This window comes from Desmodus rotundus, chromosome 7, assembly GCF_022682495.2.
Source record: "Desmodus rotundus isolate HL8 chromosome 7, HLdesRot8A.1, whole genome shotgun sequence".
NCBI classification, from domain to species: Eukaryota; Metazoa; Chordata; class Mammalia; order Chiroptera; family Phyllostomidae; genus Desmodus; species Desmodus rotundus.
In genome coordinates, this window is record NC_071393.1 from 88504143 (window position 1) to 88525082 (window position 20940).

General features: G+C 40.9%; 1 protein-coding gene across 1 annotated transcript in view; it reads right to left on the bottom strand.

The window, feature by feature from the left end:
* ALDH1A2 (aldehyde dehydrogenase 1 family member A2) overlaps nucleotides 1-10279 on the bottom strand; it is a 100328-nt gene extending 90049 nt beyond the window's left edge. The window contains exon 1 of the mRNA XM_024567718.4: nucleotides 9421-10279. Within this exon, the coding sequence (XP_024423486.1) occupies nucleotides 9421-9537 (117 nt within the window). The 5' untranslated portion in view covers nucleotides 9538-10279. The remainder of the gene's footprint in view (nucleotides 1-9420) is intronic.
* Nucleotides 10280-20940: the final 10661 nt, after the last annotated feature.

The window sequence follows — 20940 nt, forward strand, 5'->3', positions numbered from 1 at the left end:
AGATTTAACATGCAAAAAAATAGCAATATTGTTTGTACATACAGGTGTGGGAAAGATAGGAGGAAGGAAGGAGAAGGTAGAAAGGAAAACCGGAGCTCACAAGAGGAGCTTCAGTGCATTTCTTTTACAAAAATCAGAAGCAAACCTTGCACAATGTTAAGAACTAACAAACCTGGGTATAGGTGCATGCGCGTATAGGACTGTCTACCATCTTCTGCATGACTGAAATATGTCATTTCCCGTCAAGTATGTGTAACAGACAACACGCTGGTGATCTGCTGAGCCGCAAGCACCTCTTTTCCTTCCAAACCTTCATGGTGCTTACGGTGCACTCATCTCAAGCATTTAGCATCTTCTGTCATGCACCATAATTATTTGTGTACATGTCCTCATCCCATGTCCAAATGGGAATCCTCTTCAGCCTCTTTAGGGCACAGTCCACATCTGTGTATCTTCGTGCCAGACAGTGACTAACAGTGCTCTGTATACAAGAGGCCCGAATAAATGAATAAATGAATAAACAAACTCAGTGAAGCAAATGGGTAGTGCTGGCTGCAGTTAAAAATACAAATGACCCCAAGATAATACAATTAGATATAACCTCCCCTGTGAAAATCAAGTTATCCTGGTACATTGGGTATCAGACTCCAAAATATAAACGAGGCAAATTCACTGATTTCAAGGTAGCTAGGCAATTTAGTCAGTCTCATACTGGTTTCCGATCTCCTCACAAAAAGGATTCGGGGAGGAAGTCCAATTTATACACTGAGGGAAATGAGACTGTAAGTTATCCTCTGTCGATTCTCTGGATTTCATAATTATGTAGATTTTGCGATTTTTGTCTCCCCAGGCAAGGGAATATTTCCCCTCTTCCTCCCCACCCTAAAATCTCCACCGTTACTCACACCTCAGCTCACAGATCTGGTGCATGTTTTGGCACCAGGGATTGGGGAGGAGGAAAATCATTTATTTTTGCTTGTTAGTGGGTTTACTAAATCCACCATATTTTGCCAGATACACTAATGTGGAGGCAGGTTCCATTCTACCTGCAGGAAGAGCCACAAAATCTATACCATTTTTTGGACTCAGGTTCATCTTTAAGAAAACCCTAGAGGAGCTGGGGGGAGGCTGAAGAAGGTATGGGGGGGATAAATGGAGATGAAAGGAGATCTGACTTGGGGTGGTGAACACACAGTATACAGATGATGTGTTATCGAATTCTACACTGAACTGTACTGTACTATATATAACTGTACGATGTAATTTTATTAGCAAATGCCGCCCCTTCTATAATGCTGTACCTTCTATAAAAAATTAGATTAAATGGAGAAAAATTAAAATATTTAATATATTACTTATATATTTATATTTATTAATAAATGAATTTATTTAAATTATAAAAAGAAAAAAGAAATCCCTAAATATGACCTGGGGCAAAAAGAAATCCTAAGAATCATTGGATTTGAAATCAGAAGACTTAGCCTAGACAAATCAAAATTATGTGTGAGACCATACAAAAACATAATCTTTTAAATATTTTGAAAGTTTTCCCTGTATGTTATAATCAAGACTGGAATGTGTTTTGGTACCAATGATATCCTAAGTTCTACTAAATAAGAGAAAGGTGGTTCCAGGTTCAGCTGGACAATAGGTTTCATCTTTCCAGAGATCTAGGAATAAAGAAACTGCTACTGTGGCTCTCCAAAGGACAAAGTGCTGAGGAGAGGACACAGAGCAGAGAACCACTTCTGCTGCTAACAAAGCTGCACTGGAGGAAAAGGAAAGCTTCCTTCTTTAACAAAAATCAGGATGTTCGCCCATGAATTTCTAATTTCCAATCACATTCTACAGAGGCCAACAAACCCCAGTGTTTAGCCCCAGGGAAGTTTTGGCGAGAGCCCAGCACAAGTCTAGAGGGTGGAAACACCCAATTTTACTCCACCTGGAATTTGCCAAGTCTGGAAGTGTTTCCAAGTCATGTGACATGACAGAGGCTTACTGTAAATAAACTCATTGAGGGTTAAGATTTTGAAGGGAAACAATGTGAAGATAACTAGGGCCAAAAACCAAGCAATACAGAAATGCAAGAGAGAAGAAATTCCCAGTAAATAATCTCATATATCGGAAGGGTAAAATGGAATAGAGCTCAACGGTATGTCTGAAAAAGCAACTGAAAATTAATCAGGGTGACGTCATGGCGATCACTTCTATATGCGTTAGACTTGGTGTTTGAAGGGAAATGATTGGCTTTGAAATGACTTGTTACATCAAATAAAGAAATTAAAGAAATGCTAGGTCTTTCAAAATAATCACTGCATGGTGTCTTTACTTTCTGGAAGCTGAATGCCCCAACACTGGGCAGTTAGGACTAGTAAAAGTCTCTTCAGTTTTAAATTATGTAACTTAATACACCTTCCCATTTCCAAATAGCATCCTCCTCCTGAGAATGTCCTCATACGCTGCCATCCTTCCTAAATTTATGCACCAGTGACCTGGCAACATGTCTGTCCAAACTACTTTAAAAAATACCAGAAATGGCTCTTTGTAATGAGACATTTACACCTAGTCAGTTGGGTGTGCTAAGACATATTAATGCCGAATTTTAGCCCAAGTGTCAGATACCTACTTGGATTATTGAAACAGCAATGCACCGCTTCACAACAGGGATACCTTTCTGAGAAATGCATTATTAGGCAATTTCAGCTTTGTGTGAATATTGTAAAGTGAATTTACACAAACCTAGATGGTACAGCCTACTACTATAATGAGTGTCTATACTTTTTATTTATTGTTGTTCAAGTACAGTTGTCTCCATTTTCCTGCCACCACTTTCCTCCTCCCCACCCACCCCCACCTCCCACCCTCAATCCTTCCCCCTTTGGCTTTGTCCATGGGTCCTTTACACATGTTCCTTGACGACCCTTCTCCTTCATTCCTATGTTATCCCCCTCCCCCCTGCCCTCTGGTTACTATCAGTTTGTTCTTTATTTCAATGTCCCTGGTTATATTTTCCTTGCTTGTTTGTTTTGTTGATTAGGTTCCACTGATAGGTGAGATCATATGGTATTTGTCTTTCACCGTCTGGGTTATTTCACTGAGCATAATGCTCTCCAGATCCATCCACGCTGTCACGAAGGGTAGGAGCTCCTTCTGTCTTTCTGCTGCGTAGTATTCCGTTGTGTAAATGTACCATAGTTTTTGCAGTTGACATACAATAGTATATTAGTTTCAGGTGTACAACATAGTGATTAGACATTTATATCCCTTACGAAGTGATCGCCCTGATAAGTCTAGTACCCACCTGAGAGCAAACATAGTTATTACAATATTACTGACTATATTCCCTATGCTGTACTTTACTTCTATACGACTGGTATGCAGTAGGTTTGTTTACAGCAGCATCACCACAAACACATGAGTAATTATAGTTTAAGCCCTGTCTGTTTTTGTTTTTGTTTTTTTAAATAATTCAAGCACCTGATTTAAGCTGAGTCATCCACTTTAAAAAGGCGTCTTATAAGGCTATCTGGAATGCACACAATGTCAGTCACGTGACTGGATAGTCAACCCACCTCTCATTTAGACTCCTTTGTTTTAGAGATCTTGGTTAATTAAGATAACTGACCATTTTAGGCTATTTGTGGGGTTTTTTTTTTTCATCTTTCCATGCTTTAAGTTCCCACTCTTATGTTTTAAATTCACCAATATAGAGTGACCCCATGTGAAATCCTAGGGCTTGCTCTCTCCCCTCAGGACCTCACTGTGCCCTGGGGAAGGAGGGAAGCTCCCAGGGCCATACAGCGCCCCCAGCATTTCTAGCTGATAGCACGACTGTGGATAGGCTGAAATGGCACAAAACAGTAATGCCTTTGGCTACAACACTGCAATGGCCACAACATCACTAGGAGATTGGAATTTTTCAGCTCCACTTTCATTTTACAGGACCACTGTAGTAAATGTTGTCCCTTGTTGACCTAACCACCATTACATGGTGGAAGCCCATACTGGCTGGGAAACGGATTTGGTGACTTTTCAGTAAAGATGGGACCTTGGCAGGGAAACCTCCAAGGGATCCCCCCTTTGTTGAAAATCCAGTGTAAACATACACACTATGAGGACTATTAAAATTCTTATGACTAATTGAAATGCTAAACAGTGGTCTGTTTGAAAAACTTTATTGATCATACAGTTCTGATCTTTCTTAATGGGACTCCATTAATTTGGAGCTACACATGTAATCATCGCTTTACAAAAGTGAAGTGGAATTAGCCCTTGGCTAACTGTCATTATATGCCATTTACTTTCACATACTTGCTTATTTAGTCCTGACAACAATCCTGTCCGGTAGATACTGTATCTCAATTTTGACAAATGTAGAACTTGACATCCAGTGAAGAACCCCCCCCCACGCTCCCTCGAAGGAGAGGCCATCCATAACTGTTCACATAGCCAATTAAGCACCTATCTGACCCAGATTTGAACAAACGCCTATTTTGACTCAGAGCCTTACTTTTTCTAAGTCAAGGGCTTAAAAACTTTTTCTAAAATGTGGGCCATGTGGTCTCTGTTGCATTGTAGTCCAAAAGCAGCCACAAACAGTATGTCACTGAATGAGTGTGGCTGTGTTCCAATAAAACTTTATTTACAAATGTAGGCAGACAGTATGCAGTTTGCTGACGCCTGCACAATGTCACTAAAATAACTAAAGGGACAAAAAATGTCCATCAGTATTTGCATTCCTTTATCCAACTGAAAAAGACTTGAGAGAGAACTGCATATGTTGGTATTTGAGATGTTCTTAATGTGGTCGTGGTAAATCATCCTGTTTGTCTAATACTAATTACACACTCCTGGCTCCTCTTAAGCCTTCCTCCAAGGAAGTGAGACCTCACAGAACAGGCTCCCCACAGAATCTCCTACCCTCAAACCGAAAAACTAATTCCTCATTTCATAGGAAAAAAACGGACAAAAGTGCCTCAGCAAATGACAATTCCAAATGACAATTCCATTTGGTAACACAAGCCCAAACAGTGGAAGGCACCAGGGCAGGCAGGACCCCCGGGAGAAGGACCTAATTCAAGTCTCACAATGAAGTTGGTCCACTTCCCTGGGTTAAATGCAGATGATACAAACATCAAAAAGCTGTGCAATTTCAAAAAAAAAAAAAAGGTTTTTTTTTTGAAAACGTAGGGTCCCCTCTAAATATAAAGTTTGATTAATAATTTCTGATCAAGACAGTCTTGATTACATGCTTGGAAGTCACTAGACCCACCCATCTCATAAGAAACGATCCCTGGGATATCTCTCCCCAGACATAAAAACCATAGAAACATCAAAAATAATCATTTAAAGCCAGGGAATCAAAAGTCACAAAAGGTATCTCTTTCTTAAGAGACATAGACCAATCCTTTGTCTCTCCATGTTTGCAACAGAAGCAACACAAAAAATAAAAATTTAATCTCTCTCCCCACGTCTCAAAAAAGTATGTGACCATTAGAAAAAACAAAGGCCATAGTGAGGAAAGCTCTCTCAATTTTTAAAAGTCAAGGCCAAGGTCTTTCTTATCAATTATCCCTACTTCTTCCTACTCCCTCTCTGCCAAAAGCTATTGCAAGAACCCTAAGATCTTATATATATATAAATGCTTGGTAATGCTAGGCAAACTATTAGGCCCTATAAAGTAAATATTTTAAGTATTATTCTCATTACTGTTATTTTTACATTGACAGCTGAACCACCATGAGGCCGACAATTTGTGGCATTCACTGCTTCTAGTAAGACCCCAAGCCCCTAGAAGGCGGAGGCTTCCACAGCCCAGCTAGCGCAATGGAAAGCACGGTTATTAGAAACATGGCCACTCAAATACCTTTGAACTGAACTGAAATTATTTTCTCCAGAAAGCAGATGTTCAATGGCAAGTGTTAATTGAATAAAAAAATAAATAGTAGTTACCCAAAGAACGAACATTAGCTCTGATTATCAGTTGATTGCCTTTTATTTTCTCCCTTCTAGTTTAGTAGGCCAATACCCCATAAATGTCCCCTTCCTCCCTGTGTTCTAACTCCCCATACTACTAGATGCTGGAGTAAAACAACACTTTATTAGTTATGGGCCTAAAATTTTGGTGAAAAAGTGATCAACAGAGAAAGAGCGCAGGGCGTGTGTGTGTGGTGGGGCAGTGCAATCAGGGGGCAGAGGAACTACTGGGACCAGGAGACATGATAGAAACAATGAAGAAGGTAAGGGTCGCATTAAGGTGGAAAGTTTCCAAAGACCTGGGAATCTGGAAAAGACCTCTGCAGTTCCAAGCAGTCAGCAAAGTACTAGACTTGATTTTACAGTGTGTGTACTCCTGTGACATATCCAGCTATACAAAAATCCTGAAAACCAGACTGATAAAACAGAAACAACTCCGAGAATCTTTAATTTATAAAAGCATAGCTAAAAGCAATCAGATTCCTATGCTAGCTGGTAAGCATTCTTCTAAGGATACAAGCAAGACAGCAGACATTCCTTCCGCCTCAAAGCAGTCCGCTCACTCCTTCATGCTGGTGCTGTTATCACTCTTTCTTGACTAACACAGTCTTTTCTGTTTGTTTGTTTCACATATTCTTTAATAAGAAGTCACTTTCAAAACTTGGGGTCTAGCTTGCTTTGTGAGGTAAATAAAAACAGACATATTCCAAAGACGCTGTTGCCACTGATCATTAGTCTAAAGGGAGTAGTGGACCTTAAAGAGGTAAGCTTATTTTTAAAACTAAATGTAATTGCCTGAAAGTTAATACATACAAAACCGGGAGGTTAGCCCTTTCAAGACCCTTGGAGATTGGACTTTAATTTTGGAGCATTTCCACGGGACCTTTGACAAACAAAGGCAGTCACTTTTTTTTTTCTAGTTATCTCCCCATTCGCCTTTTATTTTAAAAATGCAAAATAGTTTTAGAAAAGAATGGTGAAAAAAATACAGAAAAATACCAGAGCACAGTGAAAAGTTTTCTAAAAGCATGCTATCTGAAATTCTCAATAGTAGCTTTATGTTGGTCCCCAAAACATAATTTAAAAATCCTACAGCAATAGCCTTCACTAAAGATGTATTTGTTTAACAAGACAAAAATGATTAAGGATCATCTATGTATGTCTTGAACCATTTTCCAACACAGATATTGTTGTGTCCTATGCGTTATTTAACAAGCCCTCCAGCACGATAATTTTTTAGCCATTAATTACCCTTTTAGAAACTCCTTGTGAGTGTGGTATCGCTGTTCTAAAGGACTAACTGGACATTCTACCTTGCTCATTCTTCTGCTTAAAACTGCTAATATAATTTCCCTCACTGCTGATCATAAGTGAATTTTTAAAAAACTCTCCATCAATCTCATTTTCCTTTTAAGTAAATCCACATTCGCCATTACCCTCGGCTACCAAAAGAGCAGCTTCTGCTCCACGTTATAAAAGCTGCTTGCCCACAACGCTTGTCTCAGAAAATGTGAAAGTCTCACTAAAGAGCTGAGGAGGAAAGGTGCTGGGAATGTTCACAGATACCTGATTTTACAAGGTTTTGTGAAAAGAAGTCACCTTTAGATTAGTATTACTTAGTGTTTATGAGGGTTGTTTGTCAAGCCAAAAATAAGGTGCCTCCTCCCCACAAATTAAAGAATCAAGTTACAATCCATTATTTCATTTCTGATTGTTTTTCTTTGTAATAAGTGGGAAAGTGGATACTGGATAAAAGTCTCCCCTGAGCGAAAAGACTCCACATTAAAGACTTCAATTAGCTATAAATCAGTTGTCTTTCCTACTGGGGAGAACAAGAGGAAAAAGAGAGCAGGAGTAGTTAGAGAAAAAGAGAACTGGAAGAGCTTCCAAATTAAATTCCAAGATACCTACTGCATACCTAAAACTCCTTTCAGGGCTGTGAAGGAAACCCGATCAAAACTAAGATTAAAATCAAACCCTCCCAAATTTGAGGATTAGGTCCTCTCTCTCAAGCAGATCTTGCATCTTCAGAACTTTAAAGTGAGGCGACAGAGGTTAGGGACCCTCATAAAGCAAAACTTTTCTGCTGCAGGCTTTCCCTGCTTGGTCCTGAACCCAGGGATGCGCCACACATGGGCACTAAACAATGCCTAAATGGCTGTAACCATTAACAACCTCTCATTAAAACGGCTTTCAAAAATTTGTCACACCATCTAAAAGAGCTAACAGGTACATCAAATTCATCTAAATCAGCATTCAAAACACAGATCACCCTGATTTTGTAACCTAAAGCTCAATGCAAGTAAAGTTTTCATATTCTGATGTTGTTTTATTCTGTATTTCTTTCAACCATTAAGTCAGAACCAAACAATTTACTTCTCGACAAAATTTAGTTTATCTTGTAACAAGCATGATGGAAAACAACTTTAACCATGCTGTGTGTGCCCAGTGAATGTTTAAGTTCATCGGGAGAAGTTTAGGGTGGAGATCAACGGGAAGAAACAAAATCAAACAAGAAAACTGTAAAATGAACTCCAAGAAACAAGACTTTAAATCCCATCTCCCTGCCCCCAAATGCTATAACATTATAAACCCCCCATATGAGTAATTAATAATAAAAATTTTCTAGGTAGAATTGCTGGAGAGAAAGTAAATTCGATTTATATTAGGTAGCGAACACATATTCTTTCTTTAATGTGGTGCAAAAAAAAAAAAAAAATCCTGCTTGGCAAACCCAAGATGTCAGAGTTCATTACAAAGAATATATATATTTTTCATTTCAAAAGCGAACCTGTTAATTTGCACAAATAAAAAGCCTTTCCAAGTTTTCCAGGAAAACTGCCACTGCCTACAAAATTCGAGTGCAATGCTGACATTGGATCCACTGTACTCTCGGCAGCCAGGTTTCCATGAAATCTGTGCAGGCAGCCAGACCGCGGCGCGTTTCGACAATTCCTACGGGAAAGCCGCCCCGCACCGTCGGAACTTCCGAGGACCTGGGAGGGACGGGCAGCCAGCGGGCCCCCGAAGGCGGAGGACCGAGAAGAGGCAGCCGGGCTGCGTGGCCAACCCGGCGGGACACCCTCCTTCCCCGTTTGACGAGTCAGTGCGGTGCCGACGCCTTCCCCGCGGCGGTCGGGACCCCGCGAACCGCCTCGGAAGGAAGCGGCAGCTGCGGTTTGTAAAAAAAGCCGTTGACGGCGACCCCTCAGCGCCACGCTTCAAGTTGTGCTAAGTCCCCGAGGTGTCCCAAGACCCCGTCGGAACTTCGAAAGCCCCCACCCCGAAAACGGGGCGTCCCCTCTGCTGCACGGGGATGACAGGCAGGCCCAGGCGACCCTGACCCCCGACCCCGTCAGGCCATCCTCGCCCCATAACAGGCAGAGGAAGTAAGGAAGGTTCTAGAAAGTCTCCGTGCACGGCCGGTTCGGGCCGGCCGCTTACCTTGGTGTACTTGATTTCGAGGTTGGGCGTGGGCGACGGCAAAAGGTGCAGGGACGCCATGAGCGCGGCGGGGTCGGCCTTCACCTCCCCGGGCATCTCGATCTTGCTAGAAGTCATGGTGGCGGGCCGGGTGTCGCTGGCCCAGCGGCGCGGGCGGTGCGGGCGGTGCGGGCTGTGCGCGCGGTCCGCGGTCCGGGGGCGCGCTCGCCTGTATATAGGCAGGTGTCAAGCTGGGGCTCTTCTTATTGGACGTGAGGGCCGAGGCGCGGGGGTTGGTCCATCCTACCTAGGGCCCCGAGGCACAGCCGGATTTACATAAAGCCCGCAGTCCGCCCGCGCGTTCGCTCCGCGCCCACGGTCAAGTGCGTCCCGCGCTGCCGACCGCGGGAGCCGGCCCACGCCCACGCCGCCGCCGCCGCTCTCCTCGACGGCTGTAACGCGACCGTGCGCCGCGGCCGCTCGGGGCTCGGAGAGCGGGGCCGGCCTCCCTCCCGCCGGGACGGCGTCCGCGAGAGACGCACCTTTCCCGATGGCAGGCGCGGGTCGTGGCCCCGGAAGCGGGACGGGAGGAGACTGGTGGTGTCTCCCGAACGGGCGGGCGCTCACACGGCGCCGAGAGCGGGACCCGCGGTGTATAAGGGACAAGCACGGGACGCAGCTGGATGGGGCGCAGAGATCCTTCCCACCCGTGTCCCGGGGCCCGCCAAATTCCGGTTGTCTTTTGCTCGCAGGGACCAGGGAGGGGGCGCCCTCAGCTCTCCTCCGCGAGCCAGGACGCGGAGGCTTTCGCAACGACCTCCGCACACACCCACTTCCCGCAGCCGAACTCGAGGTTCGCCTTGGCTGCTGGGTTGGGGACGGATAAGGATGAGTGAGAGTCCCCCGCCCCACACTCAAAATGAGTGTGCCCAAGAGCCGGTGGACTGCGAGCCGCCCTGGGCAGGCTTCTCCCGCCCAGCTGCTGCCCTCTGCCGACCGGGACAGCCCCAGGCTGTCTGGGCTGTGCCTGGAGGGGATGCGGTCTTGGTCCTCACATGCTAATTGTTGCATGTTTCATTCGCCCCTCTCATCTCTCTTGTCGGATCCCTCCTTCCAGCCTTACGCTCCTCACCCCCAAACACATAAAGATACACTTGTTTTGCTTTTTTTGTTTTTCAAGCTAACAGTTATCCCGCCAGACATTGGGTTCCTCACTTAACTTCCTCTTTGGGGTCAGCTTCCATATTTACACCCCCTATTTTAAGTGTTTCCATAGCTCCAAAAGGCCGCCTTCTAGTTTGTGGGAGCCTAAAGGTCAGGATGTAAGTGTCCGTCAAGAATCCAGAGATGCCACACCACAGTGGATTTAGGGCTCAGTGGGCTAAATCAGGGATCCACATAAAAAGACATATATGGGTCACTTCCCCTCCTCCCTCCCATTGTAAGCCTGACAGGGGCCTATTCATTCCTATCTTAAATGCAATTTTCAGAGCGTTTAGTACCCCATTTCTTTGGATGAAAAGTGTCAGCCAGAAAAGATCTTGCCTTAAATACTTCCAGTACCAAAAACTGTCTAATGCTAAACAACAATAGAAACAGACAAAAATATTTCATTTTACTATTAGGTCTATAGAAATAACTTTCAGCTTCTCAGAATTCAAAGTATATACCAAGGTGATCTGAATGAATTGTTTTTATGGAGACGCTAGGGACCTTAGCTTGGGTAGTTGAGAGATCTTGACTCACAGGGGATCTCTATGCTCAAATACTGTGCCTTAATAACAGTATATGTTCAGGAGATACACTTAAAAAATTTTTTATCCTCACCTGAGGACATCTTTTCATTACTTTTTAGAGAGAAAGGAAAGGAGAGAAAGAACCATCAATGTGCAAGGGAAGCCTCTATTGGTTGCCTCCCAGAGGTGCCTGGCTGGGGATTGTATGCACCTGGACCAAGCATCAAACCTGCAACCTAGGCATATGCCTTGACTAGGAATTGAACCCACAACCCTTCAGCTACCAGACAAAGCTCCAACCAACTGAGCCACACTGGCCAGGCCTCATGAGATACACTTTTATTAAAGCCTATGGGTTAGAGATACAACTGAGGAATAAAAGAGAACAGTCTTAGAATTAGTTGGGGAGAGAGGAAGAAGGTAGCAGCAAGGGAAATAATCAACAATGCTGGTAAAGCAATTCTGCAAACGTATTTTGAGTGCTTTCCAACCGGAGGCAAGATGCTGGAGGCTGGGATACAAACAAGAGGGACATCCCTTGCCATATGTGAGCTTGAAACCCTTCCCCCCAGAGAGGTAGATCACTGACTATGGGAGGTTGTGGGGAGAAGTTACAAATGAGTATCAACAACACCATCAGGGTGCCCCACCATGGGGGAGGCCATCTGGGCCTTAAAGGAGAGGCGAGACTTCAACAGGGGAGGAAAGCACAGTAAAGGCAGAAGAATCCACAAGAACAAAGGCATAGAGATGTTAGAATACTTTTTAGGAGACATCAGACGTGACTGGAGGAGCAGCAGATGAGGCAGGCAAGGCAGTTAACTCAAGACTGTAGTGACCTTAATTCTTGAGACACTGAGAAACCATACAAGGATTCCAAGGAGGAGAAAAGGGGAGTCTATAAAAATTAAACTGATAAATGAATATTGTCAAGAAAGACTATCACAGACTAAAAACTATGGATTTATGTTTCTTCTCAGAGCATAAGATGGGGTTGTTCATCTTTGACCCACTTCTTGCTCTCTAACTCCAGTTGTATCACCGGGGTTGGAAAATCTCTCCCAAAGGAGGAACTGTATGATGGGATTATTAGCATTTGTCACACAGTGAGGTAGAGCAAATAAAGAGATTCCCTTCTTCTCCAAGCAGGAAAATGAGGATCCCTCGGCTTCTCATAACTATCTCCAAAAGATCTAGTACAGTGACAGATGGCAGATCGGTTTCAACGGTTCCCTGATGGCTACTTTTGTATGAGACTTGCTCTTCAACTAGCTAGGTGAAGTGAAGGGCACAGGGACTGTATCTCCTATTTCATTTGTGCCTTCCCTCATTTCCTAAAACAGCATGGAGCACACAGTAACTGTTTAATAAGAATTTTTGTTGAGGGATATGAGCAAAAGACAGAACATGTTCCCTGTGGCCCTGTTTGACTACTTCCCTATGCTCTCTGATTAAGAAACATTTTCTCTTTCTGATCTTAGATTTTGTTTTGTTTTGCCACATCTTTCACTATAAACCAGGGATGTCAAACTCATTTTCACTGGGGGCCACATCAGCCTCGCAATTGCCTTCAAAGGGCAGAATGTAATCTTAGGACTGTATGGATGTAACTACTCCTTAACAGTTAAGCAAGAGCTCGGCGCTGTCTCCGGGTAGAAACAAGGTGCCAGGCCAGATAAAACAAGGTGGAGGGCCAGATTCGGCCCACGGGCCTTGTGTTTGCCACCTGTGTTATAAACCTTTCTGATCATAGACTTTTAAGAATATTTTTCTTCATATAATCATCCTCTGAAAAAAAATTCCCCCCTATCTTCAGCTCATGACTGCAGCCATCTGTTTTCCATCCGAGCTCCTTAATTCAAGATGGGGACAGTGTACGTCTTCTCGGACTCTGTCCATAGGATTTATTTTTCTGTTACTTACTTTTAATGCTGCCACAACATCTCTTCTCACATTCTTATTCTTTCCTCCCCTTCTTTCTTTTATCATCACATGTTATCTTCTTGTTTCCTCTATAGATTTCAAAACGATGAACGTGGCAGTCTTCCCCACAACTACCTTCAGATTGCTAATATTCTGAATTTCAGTCTTTCCCCTGATTTGGTTAAGAAACATTTTTACCCACCTTTGTGTTTCCTCCTTCCACTCTCCCCCCTCATCTGTGATTATCTATTGTTTAGGACCCATACTGGCTAAAACCTCTGTGCAAGGGAATGTGAGCTGCAGCGTGCTCTATTTCCTTGTGAATACGGTTTGTTAGACCTGGAGGAGCCAATACCCTGGACTTGTAGAAGAGACAAATAAATTCTTGCCTTCTATTTCCTCACCGAAATACTACAATGCAAAATTGTGATTTTAAGCCATGAGTTTTATATGGCACTTGGTGTTAAGGTATAAAACCATAGTGATTTAGGCTTCTTTTTAGTTTTTAGTGAAGGAGGAAAAATATTTATTTGAGAAACGTGTTTTAGAAATCAATGAGGGAAACTGAATGGAACATAAAGATTCTTCCCCACCTCCCACCCCCCAAAAGGAATACTTTTGATTTTGACAGTAACTGAATGCCTACCTTGAACTCCAAGCTTCCACGCTCAGGCGCTATTTCAACCTCAGGTAGCCCTGCTTAATGGCCTTCCTACTCCCATCACTACCCGTGATGACAGCCTACCTTTTCTAACAGATACACTTGCATGTTAATTTATCTGCAAAAATAAATCACACATTATAGCATTTCTCTCTTCTGGGTTAATTGAATTAGTTCCTTAAATGTCTCTAAGTCTAATGATTTGAAAGGGGCACGTTGTTTGAAATATTTTTAAAAATTAGGGCCCTTGGGTTGTATGCAGAATGAGTGCATATTTCAGATATGTGTCTCCTAATGATCTCATTCATCTCGGATGGAATATGCTGGGCTACTTTATGTGAAATGTTTCCTGAAAACTTGAACAGGAAAGCTTAACTCATGGTATATTTATAGAGAAGTGGTATTTAATTTATTAACAAAAGCTTATGTAGAGCTTTACATATTTCAATCCAGAAATGCTTAATGAAGTATTTTAGACTCATTATGAAAACTTCTATTAAATAAATTCATGTATATTTTTATTTAATGTGAATATTAACTTTTTATTTGGGATCTAAATGTTCATTCAATTTTCCTTTTCCTTTCAACATCTTCAAGAAAAGAGGCTGAGATTGTGGCACTTATGAACCATAACAATTCTGTACCTATTAAGTCCCTCATGCCCCTATGTGGCCTCTGCTCACTGTAGTCCATGAAAAGGTGTATTTATGGTTGCAAGGAGTAGATTCCTTATTGTTCATGATTCCAAAATCATGTTTTGATACGAAATACAATTCTTGCCTTTTAAAAATATCCTCCACCTTTTGGGAATCTCAAGAAACCATTTTAAAAGTGGAAACTGGTTTTGTCTTTGTTGTAAAGCCCAGTTTCACCTCGCATATGTTTGAAGGCTTCAATCTAGGTGCAGAGATGATCTCAGTACCGTATCAATAATCACACGTAAGAGGCATAGGAAAAAATTAAAAACCCAGCTGTGCCCCCTTTTCTGACAGACCTGAGGAAAAAAGGCATTAGCTCCCTCTGCAGTTCGTGGTATGTATGTGCAAGTGATATTATTTAAAAAGCAGTAACTTGAATTCAATGTTTTTATCTGCTACTGACGAGAAATCTTTGGAGTTGTTACATTTTTAATTTGAATTACTCTGGAGAAAAATATCTCAGAATGCAGACTCATTTTAGACTACAAATAGTTTACGAGAGGAACTTTCATTAAAAGACCTTTGACTTCTAAGAAAAGAATGATAGTGTTCATTTGCCTGATTTACCATAGAAAGTGAAATACTTAGGACACTATAGTCTTGCTCATAGAGCATGCAGTATCCCAGAGCAAGTCACATGGATGTGTCTCAGATTGAAAGCGACTATTTTTATCATGGTAGGCGAGGAAGTGTTACTAATAGGCAAGCTCGAGAACCTTTCATTTTCTCACCTAAATAAGTGCTTGGGATGTAACTAAGTTAAATTTGCTCTTTTGTTGGGGTTTTCTTTTTTTCAGTTCCTTAGTTTGCATTTCTCTGTTTATTTTGAAAATTCTTTACATCCACACGTGTCTCTTGGTTGTTACTACTTATTTTAGGACTCTCCCATTCTTAAACATAAGCTTCTTTCCAAGTCCTTCTGCCCTTCTATATAGTCATTCACCCGAAGGCTCTTTGAGCGTAAGAAATTCTCACAGGAACTTGGGTGATATTTGGAACAGGGATCCACTTTCATGTTCACTAGAAAACGAGACTAAATGAACAGTTACTGTTCCTCTCTTTTACAGGGTGGAATGCGACACAGAAAAGATAAAGAAGAACACTTTAGATGTCTTGATAACAGAGAGGAAATGGCCAGATTCCTTGTCAAACTACAGAGGAGTGGTCTCTTGCTTCAGGCATCCATCTTCCTCTTTTCGAAATATCTGGGATGCCCTAATCGCTGTTGCTAAACCTGGATTGTTTTTCTCCTTCTATCCATCAAATAGCTTTGAACAAATACTAATGCTTATTGATGATACATTATGAACCAAGCATCGACATAGAGGGTGAACAGCAAAAAAGAAGTCTGAGGAATAACAGTAACCTTATATGTAAAGTTATTCAAGGGCCGCAAGGAAGGAAAGAAGTCAGAATATGCAGCACATGATGAAAATGAAAGAGGATTCATAGAGGAGACAACTTGTTCACAAAAAATTTCGTCAGGGCTTACTAGGGACTTTATACCCCTTCTAGGTGCTATGCGGGGGGAGGGGGCGAGGGGCAGGGGACATAAGATACAGTGCATAAAGATAACATTGTCCAAAACAGGCCTCTACAAAGAACTCCTCTGACTTTTTTTTTTTTTTTTTTTAGGTATAAAGGTAGCTAATGTTATCCGTTAAGTTCAACTATTTGCAAAATTGGAATTCCCAAAAGCATATGCTTGGAGCTGAGATTGCTTCCTACTTCCCAAGTCCAAATGAAATGTTCTCAAGCATAAGAGCCTTTGGTACAGACCTAGCCAGAAGGGAAAGTAGAGGAGGGACCAAGGCAGCTTATTTCTTCCCACTTAGGAAGAAAAGCGCATCAAGTAGGACACTAGGTCATGTTTCTAATGCTTATATCCCTGCTGTAGGTTGATGTTGCCACTTTACTCCTGCCTATTTGGAGGGTCAGACATTCATGGGATACTCCAATGGTTTGCCCCCAGCTTCCCATTATAATCAATTAGGGAGCTTTTAACAATACGGATGCCTGGTCCCACTTCCAGAAATTTCAATTGTCTAAGAAGAGGCCCAAGACACTGATCTTTTTAACAGGGTTTCCTGGTGCCTAAAAGACAGCCTAATTTGAGAATCACTGGTTTCCCTAGAGCAGGTTAACTCTTTGGGGCCACGTGAGTCCACTCTGCAACCTCTGGACTGGGAAGGTGGGTTCCACGCTTCCCACTTGGTAGTGCTCTTTGATTCGCTATTTTTAATTTACTATTTGAAAAACACATCAAGCTCCAAATGGACTGACCTTTCTGCTAATGTATTTCACCTAAATTAACAGAGGCAATTAACTAATTTACATTGGGCTCATGCACTTTGCAGTTCACATTTATCACTTCTTAAATGCTCGGTCTGGTGTGCAGTTTAAATTTTTTATTATTACCCTTTAAATCTGAAGAAATGTCTTACATCTAATTAGCCAAACTTACATATTCAATTAATAGATTCATTATGGGCTAATGAATATGGAGGCCGCACTTAGGCGACATCTGCCTGGCAGTTAGAACGATCAAATTTTTCTGCTGTGAAAAAAGAAAAGAGTCTGCTATGTAACTAAAATGGCTTGAACTTCAAATGTTAACATTTCTGCATATCTCTACTGCCCTTAAGTTTTACGGACCTGCTAACATAGGAAAGACAATATGTTGTCCAGAGATGCTGCCTCACCAGAGAAAATGGGAATCAGAATTTCAAAAGAAATACACATCTGAAGGCACATTTTCATGTAAAAATGTATAGGTCTAGTTTGTCATCTCAAATGATTGAGTGTTTCTGACCTGAGTTATTCATAGAAAACGCTTAAGAAAATAAACTCATGAGAAAAATTGATATCACAAATTAAACAAAACCTTTAAGTGACTATAATAAACTTTAGGATCATTCCAAATTCACCTGATTTTATAGATTTAGAGATATGGCCAGACATCATTTTGGAAACCAGAGGTTTCAATACAAAGCTATATTGGGAATCTAGGTAACTCAGAGATCTAAAATGAATTTTCACAATATTTTTAGTTATTAATACTCTGGCTTTTTAGTTCTCTGGCTATGAATACATAGAGATTTTTAGTAATTATGAAATAGTCGTGAGTTTCAGTAAAGGTGGGTGAAAGCTAGAATTCACTTGAAAACTATTTTTAGAGGTGGCAAGATTGTGAGGAAAATAATCAAAAATCACTTCCAAAATATGTGAGACCTTCCATATCAAAGCTAGAACTGAAGAAATGACTTCGAACCTACATCTGCGGTGAGACAGTAACAGTATTTCAGGACATGTGCATGCTACACTATTGGGACATCACAAGTCTTTTTTTTTTTTTTTTGTCATTTTACACTCCTCACGTTCAAGGAGACACTTGGATTATTAAAAGACCACATTTCTTATGTTCCTTCATTCCAGTGCAAAGTCCTAATATCTTTGCTAGAGTAGCAAGTGCGCATTTATCAAATATTCTAAAAGTGAATTACTGCAGTAGTTATATGTCTAATACTAATGACCTCTTAGGAGTCTTGCACTGGCTGGGCTCCCAGAGGGTATGAAGAAGAACACTATAAGGTCTGGTGACACCTCAAAGAATTCATAATTTCATTCTCATAAGGAAAATCTTCATAATTGACAACAAATACATCTAGATTTCATGTCTTTCAAGGGTGATTTGCCCTCTTCAGTATTAAAAAAATGCTAATGTGAATAAATCTTCCTCATGCTGCTCTCAGTAGAAGGAGCTCAGGGAGAGAGAAAGAAGAAGGCCCCAGGCGTGGTCAGAGGACCGGAAGGAGAACATATAAGCATCTCCAGAGTAAGATAGAGATAGGGGGCCCTGCAGTTACAAACAAAACAAAAGCAAGTTTAATAAAGAAGTGTTAAGGACCTGACTCTCAGTGACAGCAACCCAAACATCTACTGTTCAGGCCTCAAGAAAATGCTCTTCGTCATCTCTTGTTCTGTGTCCTAAAAACACAAGACAACACTGACTGCTGGGAGATGAGCGTGTCAAACGCTGCCATCGTTCGAGTGCAGGGAGATGTGAGCAGTGCAAGCACAGAGGTTTGATGAATTAACCTATCACATCCTCCTTCACAGCATGAACACAAAAGATTCTTCAAAAGTCGAAGTGTTGCTTTCCAAGAGTGCCAAATGACCATTTTCTTGATCTTCTTTTTGTTCCAACTGGTAGTTTTTCAGGTAGTAACAAATTAACATAACTTAATGCAAAAGGTTAAAGATAAAGAGAGATTCTAAAAAGCAGTAAGAGAAAGACAGTTACCTATAAGGGAGCTTTCATAAGACTATCAACTTATTTCTCAACAGAATCATTTCAGGCCAGAAGGGATTGGCACAAAATCCCTTGTGATGAAAAGTGAGGACCTACAATGAATATTACTCTACCCAACAAGGATATCATTTAAAAAGCCACACAGGAGACTGAAAGTCAAGGGATGGAAACAATATTTTATGGAAATGAAAAAATCTAAGGTGGCTATATTTATATTAGACAAAATAGGCTTTAAAACAAAGGCTATATAATAAGAGATGAAGAAGAACATTACAGAATGATAAAGGGATCAGTACAATAAGAGAATATAACTTTGTAAACATTTATGCATCCCCTATAGGAGCACCTAAATATATAAAGCAAATATTGCTGGTCATAAAGGGAGAGATCAATAGTAATACAGGCATAGAAATTGATTGACACCAATGGATAGACCTTCTAGACAGAAAATCAACAAGAAGCCCTGGCTGATGTGGCTCAGTGGATTGAGTGCCAGCCTGAGAACCAAAAGGTCACCTGTGCAACTCCCAGTCAGGGCACATGCCTGGGTTGAGGGCCAGGTTTGCCAGTAGGGGTCACTAGAGAGGCAACCACACATTGATATTTCCCTCTCTTTCTCCCTCCTTTCCCCTCTCCAAAAATAAATAAATAAAATCTTTTTTTTTAAAAAGGAAGAAAATCAACAAGAAAACAGCAGCCTTATATGACATACCACACCAGATGGACTTAACTGATATTTTCAGAACATTTCACCCCAAAGCAGCAAAATACACCATTTTCTCAAGTGCACGTGGATCATTTTCAAGAATAGACCACATGTTAGGTTACCAAATGAATCTTAGAAAATCTTCTCTGACTAAAATAGTATGAAATTAAAAAATCAATTACAAGAAAAATAAATTTTAAAAAACACATGGAGGCTAAATAACATGTTACTAAGCAATGAATTGGTTAACAATGAATTAAATCAAGGAAGAAGTCAACATATGCCTTGAGACAAGTGAAAATGAAAACACAACCTAAAATCTATGGGGCACAGTGAAAGCAGTCCTAAGAGGGAAATTCATAGCAATACAGGCCTACCTGAAGAAACAAGAAACACTTCAAATAAGCAATCAAAACTTACACCCAAGTAAACTAGAAAAAGAACAACAAGGCCAAAGAAGGGTTTTGTGAGAAGAAGGAAGAAAATAATAAAGATCAGAACAGAAACAGATGAAATAATCTTTAAAAAAAAAAACCCAAAAGATCAATAAAACCAAGAGCTGGTTCTTTGTAAAGATAAAGAAGATTGATTAAACCTTTAGCCAGAACCATCAAAGAGAGAGAGAAAGAGAGAGAACGAGAGAGAGAGATAGAGAGACAGAGAGAATCAAAGTAAATAAATTTAGAAAGGAAAGAGGAGAAGTAACAACTGACACCACAGAAATACAAAAGATAATAAGAAAATATTACAAAAAAGTACATGTCAACAAATAGGACAATCTGGAAGGAATTAATAAATTCTTGGAAACATACAACTTTTCAAAACTGAATAAAAAAGAAACAGAAAAACTGAATGGACTGATTACAACCAATGAAATCAAAGCAATAAAAAAAAAAAAAACCTCCCAACAATTACAAGTCCTGAACTGGACGGCTTCACAGGCAAGTTTTACCAAACATTCAAAGAATAACTAACACCTATTCTTCTCAAACTATTCCAAAAATTTCAAGAAAAAGGGAGGCTTCTTGAAAAATAAGCTCTCAAGCTTATTTTATGAGGCTGGAATTATCCTGATTTCAAAACAATATAAAGACATTACAAAAAAAGAAAATTATAGGTTAACCTTCCTGATGAACATAGATGCAAAAGTCCTCAACAAAGTCCTCAACAAAACATTAGCAAACTGAATGCAGCAATACCTTAATAAGCCTACACCATGTGGAGTGAGATTTGGAATGCAAGGTCGATACAATGTTCTCAAATCAATTAACATGATACACCACATAAACAGTAAAGGATAAAAATCATATCAACAGATAAAAAAATTTAGCATCCATTTATAATAAAAACTCCCAGCAAAGTGGGAATAAAGGGGACATACCTCACCATAACAAGGGCTAAAAATGGCAAACCCACAGCTAACATCATATTCAACAGGGAAAAACTAAAAGCTTTTTTCTTAAGATCAGCAACAAAACAGGGATGTCCACTTTCACCACTCTTTT